Source organism: Zeus faber (genome assembly GCF_960531495.2).
Source record: "Zeus faber genome assembly, chromosome: 3".
Taxonomy (NCBI): Eukaryota; Metazoa; Chordata; class Actinopteri; order Zeiformes; family Zeidae; genus Zeus; species Zeus faber.
This window is the reverse complement of record NC_137190.1, coordinates 35,689,670-35,700,517: the sequence shown is the minus strand read 5'-3', so window position 1 is coordinate 35,700,517 and position 10,848 is coordinate 35,689,670. Positions and strand designations below refer to the sequence as shown.

At 40.6% G+C, this 10,848-nt stretch overlaps 1 protein-coding gene across 1 annotated transcript; it reads left to right on the top strand.

Annotated features, from left to right (window-relative positions):
- The first annotated feature begins 18 nt into the window (after positions 1 to 18).
- mcee (methylmalonyl CoA epimerase) lies at positions 19 to 1,948 on the top strand. Its single transcript, XM_079998020.1, has 3 exons — positions 19 to 71; positions 927 to 1,261; positions 1,630 to 1,948. Exons 1-3 carry the CDS (start codon positions 44 to 46, stop codon positions 1,780 to 1,782), a joined length of 516 nt encoding a protein of 171 aa, XP_079854146.1. The 5' UTR covers positions 19 to 43; the 3' UTR covers positions 1,783 to 1,948.
- Positions 1,949 to 10,848: the final 8,900 nt, after the last annotated feature.

The window sequence follows — 10,848 nt, the reverse complement described above, 5'->3', positions numbered from 1 at the left end:
CTAGCGCTACAAGGTTCCGGCGACGGTGTAAACGGTCAGAAACATGGCGACGTTCGTGTTGAAAGTTGCAGGTAGCTGTGTGTCATTTATTCAATCGCTTTTACATTTCTTCATTTATAGTTGCCGCGGAATACGTGTCAGAATCGTTCCAATAACGACAATGGATTGATAATTGTTTTACAAATATATTTTTCGTTGCCGTGTCTTTTTGAGGTTGTTAAACGTTACGTTGTGACGCTTATAAATGAACTTAGTTTTATGCTGTAATCTGTTTGATTATTTTGTGCAGAAAAGCCTTTAGTTGATATTAAGCCCATAATATCCACGTTATATCAAACAGGCATGCTATGCATTTGCGTTATGCGTGTGCTCCTCCATATGCGGTTCCCATCGTTGGTTGGTGGCGGGTCCCTTTCCCGACAAGAATTGCACTGATCAATGCAAGTCAATTTGATAAACCAACCTAGCTGGTTGATCAAGTTAGTAGTTGTTGTCATGATAAATGAACATTCATTAAAAAAAAATGAAAAAAAGAATAGCAGCCTACCCCACAATATCCCCACCACAAAAAAGTAACCCATCTCTTCTGAAGCCATACTTTTGAGAGTGGCCATTGCGTGCAGTCCATTACGCATAATCTTATTTTGTTTCGTTTAAGCAGAGAAGAATAAAATACCCTACATCTATTGGCAAATGCCACGATATTCAATATTATCGAATATCGGCCCAAGCCTTGTTTGTGGCAAATACTGCGATATTCAATATTATCAAATATCTGCCCAACCTAGTGTGTTTTTTTTTTTTAGAAGTAGGTTATTTTATCTTGCTCTGTTTCCTTATGCAACAAAACAAGCCCCACTCCATGCATCGTGCCGCTGAATCCGCCCAATTTTATGGAGTTCCACTAACTTTGTGCTCTGCTACAGGTCTTTACAGGTGCACTCAATACATACTGCAGAGGGCGCATTCAACCACAGCATCTTTACGCCAAGGTATTCCAGGTTCATTGTGGAAACTGGGGAGGCTAAATCACATCGCCATCGCTGTCCCAGACATGGAGAAGGCCACGGTTCTGTACAGAGACATGCTGAACGCTACAGTCAGTGACAAGGTCCCTCTGCCAGACCACGGTGTTTACACAGTGTTTGTAGAGCTTGGGAACACCAAGCTGGAGCTCCTCCACCCTCTAGGGGAAAACAGCCCCATATCTGGCTTCCTACAAAAGAACAAGTCTGGGGGGATGCACCACATTTGCATCGAGGTAAGACAACTTTTGGTGTGGTAGAGATCGACAGGCCACATTCATTCATACTGTATGGTCTGGAAACATGGAAGATTCAAGATTCAAGATTTTTATTTGTCACATACATATACATGTATGAAAGTATGTATATGTATGTGACAAATAAAAATCTTGAATCTTGAATCTTCCATGTTTCCAGACCATACAGTATTTCGATTAGCAGGATGCAATGTATACCACTATTTAAATGCAAAGGCCTATTTTAACTTGCTATTAGACCGGTTTCCAACTCGAGTACCTTCTGTAAATCAGTGCATCCTTAATATTTCATAGTGTCAATTTTGCCTAATTTAGTTCAACTCCAAAAATGTTTTCCTTGACTGCAGGTTGATGACATCAATGCTGCTATAGCAGACCTGAAGACAAAGAATATCAGAACTCTGTCGGCAGAGCCCCGGATAGGTGCTCATGGGAAACCGGTGATGTTTCTCCACCCTAAAGACTGTGACGGTGTGCTTGTCGAACTGGAGGAAGCCTGAAAGACATGAAAGACCACGTACACAAAGCGATGTTTCCTTTGGATTATTATTCATAGCACTTGCATTTATGCATGGTCATTTTAGAGACACTCAATGATCAACTTCAACCTCCCAGTTTTGTGCCCTTTGCCTTCTTGATCTGAATAAAAAAGTGTATTATGTGCAATGTGGTTATTTTACTTTTACGTCTTCCTGCTGAAAGTGAATTTTCATTAACATCACCCACTGCCGACTTTACCATTAGGCGAAGTAAGCAACCATGTGGGGCCCCCAGCTGAAGGGCCCCAATGAAAGGCACCTTAGCACATGGATTTAGAGAATCGTGACACCCCCATTCGCAATACATTTTTAACGCCATTCATTTTTTTGATGCCATTAGTGCATTTTCTGAGTTTGACCCAAACGCACCAGTTTTACTTTTGTTTTTCACTGAACGACAGAGAAAGTGGCTGCAGCCTCCTGCAACTCCATTGGACTACGGTTTTTATGGGTTTTTTTTTATTTGTATTGTATTTATTTGTATTTTCCATGTTTTAATATAGTGTTTCATGTAAACAGGCTTACTTGTCTTAGCAATTGGCTCAGTGGAAAGAAAAAGGAGAACGATGGCAGATTGTTTATGGTGAAAAATGTAATATATTTTGATAAAGATTATTTAGTACTTCTGTTCTCAGTAGTCAAACTATAGTACGGCTACAACTCAAAAGCAATGCTTTCCAAGTAGACAAAACTTTCTTTAGGGTCAAATTTTTGTCGCACTTATGTGAATTACCGGGGTTTATTGTTTTAATCATTTGACAGCCCTAGTTAATATATAAATTCATATTTAAAAAAACAAAACACAAAAGCTGATTTACAAACATTTGCCATTTTTATTTTAGGAAATATCCATGTAAGCTCTTTATTGTTAGTTTTTCTAAATAGCCTACAAGTCATTAATGTTGACCTGCAGCAATACACTTTGGTAAAATATGAAGTGAAAACAGCCATAGCTGAGGACCTGTGTTTGCCCCTAGGCCCCCAAATCCCCAATGGCAGCCCCTGACATCAACATCAGCACCATTATATAGTTTAGATTTAAATTGTGAACATAAACTGCAAAAACAGGATTTCAATAGAATTTCCCGATACAAACACATTTTAAAGTGAAAAAAAAAGATTTGAAATTACATTTCAGAACAGAACACTTCAGTCGAACTTCAGTTGAACCAGCTCTTGTAAAAAAAAATACTGGGTTGACAGCTTCATAAAAAAACTGCCAAGAATAATTCTATGATTACTTATCAAGCATATAGCTGAAAGTTTAAAAGTTCAATAACCACCACTGCCAAGATATCTAAATAGTGTGTGTATGCTCGTGCACCCTAGCGTGCAGGTTTTTAGCTCCATTGTTGTAGGCTGCTGTTTTACCTCAGTGCCTTGTTTCCCAGATGGTTTCAAATTTGACTGGACCAAAATAGCAGTGTGAAACATGTTAATTGTCACAATCAATCCATAGGCCTCAGCATAACTCAGAACTCCATTAGTCAAGCTCACCAACAATTAAGCCAGGTGTATCCTCTTCACCACAGTCTCTTCTGCAGTTGTGTGAGACAAAAGTTTGCGTGATTGGTGTCCCAGTATGGCCAGCGAGTCATTTGACAAATCCCTCGTGGATTGACCCCAAGGAAGGCACTTTGGCACACTTCTTTGATCATTTAGTTGCGTTACTTCTTCTCCTTTTAGAGCCTGCCACATACCACCCGAGTGGCGTTTTCAAGGCCCTCCGACACAGAGATAGAGGCAATGAAAACACAGTTTTATTGTAGAGAGTGGCCAGGGTGGAACAGGTCTGGAGCAGATGGAATACATGTACAGTAATGACAAGGGTTCCTCTCCTGTGCGTGTAGGGATAGGGGTTTTGCCTGTTGCTAGTTGATTACTCTAACCTTCAACTTGCGAACATCCACCCTTACCCTGGGCTCCAATTACATAGTCCCAAGACAGGGGTAGCTGCTCAAACCACACCACCCCCACACCACATCGTTATTACTATGAAAGGCTAATTCATGGCCCAGGTGAAACAATATAATTTGATGTTATTGTCCTCTACTTTGTGAGACATAATGAAACATGCAGTTTGAACACTTCCCCATATAATGACAGGGCTGACACAGTCATAAAATAAATATGTACATATTGTTTTGATGTATAATTTGTTGATGTTTAATATTAATTGATTTGTGTTAAAACAATGGGCAGTGGTGGTGGCCAAATCACATTCAAAGGCTGGTAAATTGCAGTGGCATCTATCGTATCTCCATGTAAGGTTCTTATGGTACCATGTCCTTGGGGTGGTTAAAGTGCTTGGATTTCATCCTCAAAAATGCAAGGAACTGAATACCTTGGAAAGAACCCATTTTTGTGCAAAAGTGCTTAAAATGTCCTTGGGGAAAAAAATGAGATGATTGAAAATATTTCCCCTGGTTTTGTTATCAAATGGTAATGTCATAAAAAATATTCCAGAAACACTTTTTTTCTCTCTTGTATTGCCTCCATTCTTTGCTCCAAACTACATAGATTGCAGCCGGCAGAACAGATCCACGGATGACGCGGTCTCTCAGGTACTGCACACCACGCTCACGCACCTGGATGGCCAGAAGGGGGCCTATGTGAGAATGCTGTTCATTGATTATAGTTCAGCTTTCAACACCATCGTCCCCACCAGACTGGCTGTCAAGTTGTTGGAGCTAGGATTGAATGCTCCGCTGTGCACCTGGATCCTGGACTTCCTCACAGGCCGCCCCCAGGTGGTCAAGGTGGGGAAGTACATGTCAAGCTCCCTCACCCTGAATACAGGATCCCCCCAGGGCTGCGTCCTCAGCCCCCTACTGTACTCCCTGTACACACATGACTGTGTGGCCAGGTCCAGCTCCAACACCATCATCAAGTTTGCTGACGACACCGTGGTCGTGGGCCTGATCACCGACTGCGATGAGAAGGCCTACCGCGAGGAGGTGGCTGACCTGTCACTCTGGTGCCAGGACAACAGCCTCCACCTGAACGTCAGCAAAACCAAGGAGCTGATTGTGGACTTTAGGCGTGGATCACAATCGAGGACGCACGCGCCGTTGTGGATTAATGGGACTTCTGTCGATAGGGTGAGCAGCTTCAGATATCTGGGAGTCCACATCACAGAGGACTTAACATGGACTGTTCACACAGACACTCTGGTGAGAAAGGCGAGGCAGCGTCTCTACCACCTGAGGCAGCTGAGGAAATTCCGGGTCTCGGTGAGGATCCTCAAGTCCTTCTACTCTGGAGCAGTGGAGAGCATCCTGACAGGCAACATCACTGCCTGGTTTGGGAACTGTACTGCCCAGGACAGGCGGGCCCTGCAGAGGGTGGTGCGTTCAGCTGAACGTACCACTGGAACTACCCTCCCCCCCTTGCAGGAGTTATACACCAGGAGGTGTAGTAGCAGAGCCCGTAGGATCATGAAGGATCCTCATCACCCCAACAACGGACTGTTTCAGCTGCTGCGGTCAGGCAAGCGCCTCCGCAGTCACGCAGCGAGAACAGAGAGACTGAGACGGAGTTTCTTCCCTCAAGCCATCAGAACTGTCAATGCTGACCTCACCAGGGGTCCTAACTGAGCCATGCACTAGGCTCCACTACCTACTGTACTGTATGTAGCATACTGTACCGCATACTGTGTCACTGTTCAGGGTTGTTCGTGATGCCGTATTGCTGCGCCGTACTGTTGTATACTGTGCTGTATTATCCCAAACACTACCTCACACTATTCACATTCACATGCCACTTTAATTCACATGCCACTTTAAATGCACATATATGTATATACATAGCCATATTCCTTCAACCTATTCCATTTTATTTCAATTTATTTTTATTGTATTTTATTCTATATATTTTTTATCTTATTCTATAAGTATTCCACTTACTGTATTACGTTTTAGGAGTCAGTTAGTCGGTCTATTGGAAAGTAATTTTCTACTTTTTATTTTATTTTATTTTAGTACTTTTTCCTAGGACTTCTTGTGTGCTATCACCGGGTGCGTTGCATTACATTTCACTGCATATATGTATGGAAGTATGTATATGTATGTGACAAATAAAAATCTTGAATCTTGAATCTTGAAAATCTTGAATCTTGATTATGCCAGGCAAATGTAAATTAAACCTAGCATGGTTGAAAATAGGCACTTATAATTGTATAATTATTAGTATAATTATCAGTATAATTATAGCGATTAACAATATATATACACCGATCAGCCACAACATTGACCACTGACAGATGAAGTGAATAACATTTTTCATGTCAAGGGGTGGGATATATTAGGCAGCAAGTGAACAGTGAGATTCTTACAAGTGAGATGCAAGCGTTCGAATCGAAGCGACTTTAACAGGGTCAAATTGTGATGGCTAGACGACTGGGTCAGAGTATGTCCAAAATGGCAAGTCCTTGAAAATGAGAAAATAATGTATACAAAAAGTCTTCAAATTTAGTTTTGTAATGCCAGAATGAACCCTATGTCTATGACCCATCCTTGGTGCGCACATCTCGGGCACTGCCTTCAACTCAAAAGGCCTAGATAAAGTTATGCAGGTGTGGGGAATGGAGTATGGTTCTTTGTCAATGGCCTTGCATACAAGAGGTTTCAGCCCTGCCATAAATTCTGGCTTTGTTAGTTTCTGATTGAGACTGTTCCAATTATTATTGTTATTATTATTATTATTATTATTATTATTATTATTATTATTATTATTATTATTATTATTTTATTTTATTTTTATTTTATTTTTTTTATTAAAGCTAGCAAAGAAAAATGCACTTACAAAGTCAATAAAATAATCAAAATAATGAATTCTTTGAAAATTAAAAAACTTATTTCAAAGGAGTCTTGGATTTTACTATCATGACACCCAAAATGCACCAAATAAAATACACCTGCTAACTTTTTTTTTTAAAACCTGCATTGCCTTTCTTCCTATTTACTGTTTCTTTCTCATCCACTTCCTAGAATCACGTAGACACACATACACATAAACATTTACCATGGATTTCTTACATGGTTGGCTCTCCATTTAAAAAAATACTTAGACAAAGTGTTTTCAGATCATACACAATTATCTTCATCACCAGGGGTTTCTTACATTGTTGGCGATAAATCACATCCTGGTTTTTTTCTTCCTACATTATATCTCTTAAGTCTATTTTACATATAAACACATAAACTAATTGAATGCCTAGCTGAAAAGAAAGGTTTTTAGCATTCTCTTGAAAGCACCTACAGAGTCTGCCTCTCTAATATTATTTGGTAGCTTATTTCATAATTTTTGGAGCATAGTTAAAAAAGGCCATTGACAAATTCAATCATTCCGCAGTTTTTGTGCAATTGAGGCCCCTAAGGATTTTGGACTCTTCAGAACTGCTGTAATTGCCTCAAGTTACTTTACAAACTGGCACCTGAAAGTGTCAGACTTGTTTGACAGCTGACACATTCTACTTTAATGGTAGCCAACCTTAAGCGACACACCATTTCAGCACATCAGCGGTAGGGAGAATAGTTTCAGCGATGCCTGCCAAGCTTAATTTATAGTTTGGAGTAAGAGTATATACTGTAATTAGCTCACTGAAAAATTCAAGTTAAAACTTATTGAGTTACCCTTTTCCCCCTGTGTATATCAATCTTTTTGAGTTGACATTGGCTATTGTATAACCGACTAGAATATGCTTTGCATACATTAGGCACTTAAACCGGATATAACGGATACAATTTATGCTGATTTACATTAAATTTGATGATGTACAATGCCACACTGGCAATATTGTTATGCAATGCTCTTGTTTTGTCAATGTGATCCAGTGAGCTTCAAGCAAACTGTATAATCTTGCATTTTGAAAGGATTACGAGTTTATAGAAATCTGTGTGTGTCATCACATGTATCCGCCGGGACTTGTGTGAGATACTGCGTGTGTATTGTGCATTCGAGTATGATTAAAGGGGTAATCCGTAAGATTATTTTGGTTGAAAGAAAATCCCATATTTTTGGGCTGGAAGTTTTGAAGAAACCATTGAATTACCCTTTTCATTCAATGCATTCGTGTTGTGCATGTACTCCTTTTATATTGTCTTCCCATTGTTTGTGGCGGGTGCCCCTTTCATGTCAAGAATGCAAAGATCAGGCAATTTTGCCTCAAATTTGATAAACCAGCCTAGCTAGTCGTGGTCAGCAAGCCTGATATGGGTGAACACAAAAAAGAACAGCACCCTCGGCATCAGGTGCAAGTAAAAAAAGATCACAATTAAAATTATAGTATATTATCATGGTATTATAGTATAATTGTACAGAAAGCAATTGCTCTTTTAAATTATATAAATCCATCTTCGAAAAAGACTAACGAGGACCAGTCTCTGAACACCAATGTCTTGACCAATGCATTTATAAAGCTAATGTATTCATTTATAATTGTATATTCTATTTTATTGCATCCATTTCATATTTATTTTAGTTTTAAATATATATTTTTTTTTAAATATTTTTTTATTTTTAGATTATAGTTCTGCGGCAATTTTGTTCAATTTAAAAATACAATAAAATCAAATAAAAAAATGCTGCGGCAGCGGGGACGGTTTTAATATTCACGTTCCGGGGTACCGCCCCTCTTTCTCGCTCTTGCTCGCTCCGTTAACGCACAGCGTATTCACGTCCCCGGGTTCTCCGTGGCCGGAACGCCTGTTTCCGAGTGATGCAGATAGGCAATAGCGTCCCTTCCACCGCGATTCCGAGAGGCATCGAGGCACGCTTCGGGTAAGACACCTCGTCTCGGTCGATTCTTTTTCTTCCATCCGCTCTTTGAGACTAAAGGGCGACGTCTCCCCGACAAGGTTATTTCCTCTGAGGTGGGCGCGCTGATCTCGGAATAGCATGTCGGATGCTGATCTCTCCATCCACTGCATGGGGGTTCTCAGCATCACTGCAGATAGGATAGTAAACTAAATGTTATCTTCATTTCAGTTGCTTTACCCACCAGGAGTCACTGTAATATAATCTATCTGACCTAATATAATGTATTGGTCTACCCAATGATATAGTGCGAGGTTATTGTTCCTAGTCTATACGCCTTAAAAGCCCCCATTTCACCCACAGTGGGACTGTGTGGGTTGAACACATCCAGAAAAAAAAAATCCTCTCTTATATTTTATTGAAATATAATTTTGGCTTTTTTATTAGATTAAATAAAAAATAATAAATCTTAAACAAAAATGATGTGTGCCTAATCTCCGCTGTTATCCTTGAAAATATGTCCAAAATATGATATGAAACATTGCTATGACATCTAGTGGGCCGTAGCGACAATTAAAAGCGTTCGCCTGAAAAGTGACATACACTGTAAGTCAACTCCTTAAACTTAAACCTTTAACTCCTGCCCCCCATACACACACACGCAAACACACGCACACACACACACACAGACAAACTGTCACAACCCATGTGTTTGAAATGAAATCTTTCATTAATTTAGTCAATTTATATACTTTTCATTTACAATAAATGTACTATATTTATCTAAATGTATGTATTATTTTTATTTAATTGTAGTATTTGTTTTTAATTGTAATTATGATAAATAATAAAAAAAGAGATGACAGATTTTTATCCCTCCATCACTCTGACCTAACGCCGTTCCGAGCGGCGCCAGCGCGAGTTGTTATACCCTGCATCTGGTGACCTGACACAACTGTGTCCATTGTGTCCCTTTGTGCGCGGGGTGCTAGTCTGCTGTAGCTGTAGCTGCCAGGGGCCGTGTGTCCTGTCCGAAAGGGAGGCAAGGAGGCTCGAGGCTCGATAAGCTCACGTTATGTCATGGCTGTCTGCTTTGCGTCACAAAATGTCAAATCCCTATAGCCGCTTATTGCACAGAGTTCACCCAAATAGCTTGTTTTTGTTTTTTTCCTCGCCCGCCTTGAAATCCCCGCATCGGTGTGGGCTCTCCCGCTTTGTTGTTGTTTTGTCTTGTTTTGGTGGTCGATCTTATAATGGTGATATCCTTGTCCCCCAGTGCCTGGTCTTTAGCAGAATATACAGTGTCCGCGACCATAGAGATATGGGGTTTGACTGTAGGGATTCACTTGATACTTGGGACGTGATAGCTGTCTGATCCCAGGCTAAATTGGGACATTGTTATTCAGAGAATATTCCTGCTTACCAACTTATCAAAAGCGCTAACTGGCTATTCTCCCCCGTACCTTCTCCCCAAATACTATGACAGGTTCTAACGCCTACTTTCGCTCTTTTTGCAAGTGCATTTGATTCAGTCTTCTGGTTACTTCTTGTCCACCATTGGTAGACCTAAAATCAACAGAGAAGCTGTTCCAAATTGGAAAACGGTTGCAAATTTCCCTTATTCATTGGAATCACTAAGCCACCATTATCTATCTATCTATCACTATCCTCTTATAAATATTGACCAGCTGAAGGCTTCTTAAAGAGCCTTTTAGGACCTTCTGGGGTGCTCTAAATCACAACCGAAGACGCTCTCTGATATTTGGTTGTTGTAACGGAACAAAAGAGCAGCATGGGTTGTGGTTGGTGGTCAGTGAGGAGTACTGTAGATGGTGTGATGATGGCTAGCTAGCTTGCCTACTTTGCAAGGCCACAGAAAGGAATCTTGCACTGCCAATTTGTTGTGTATCCATAGCCTATTTTGATAAAAAGGGCTGGTGAAGCAGGCACTCGAGAGAAGACGGAGAGCGAAAGAACAGTGGCTGTGGCTGACCTGAGGAGGAGAGTAATGACCAAAGCTTTAATAAAGAATGAGGGCAGATAAAGAAGAGTGATGCGCAGCTATTACAAAAAAAAAGCAGCCGCCCTGGGGGCTGTGATGGAGAGATGGAAGGCTGTGGATGTGGCTCGGAAGGATGTGGCCTGGCTCAATGCTTATGTGAGGAGTGTAGCTATGCCTCGGGCTCAGCCGGTGGTCTTTGTTTTTTCCGTGGTCTTCTTCGAAGTCCCTCATTGCCCACCTTCTTTCAACTCTGTATTCATATTTTTGCT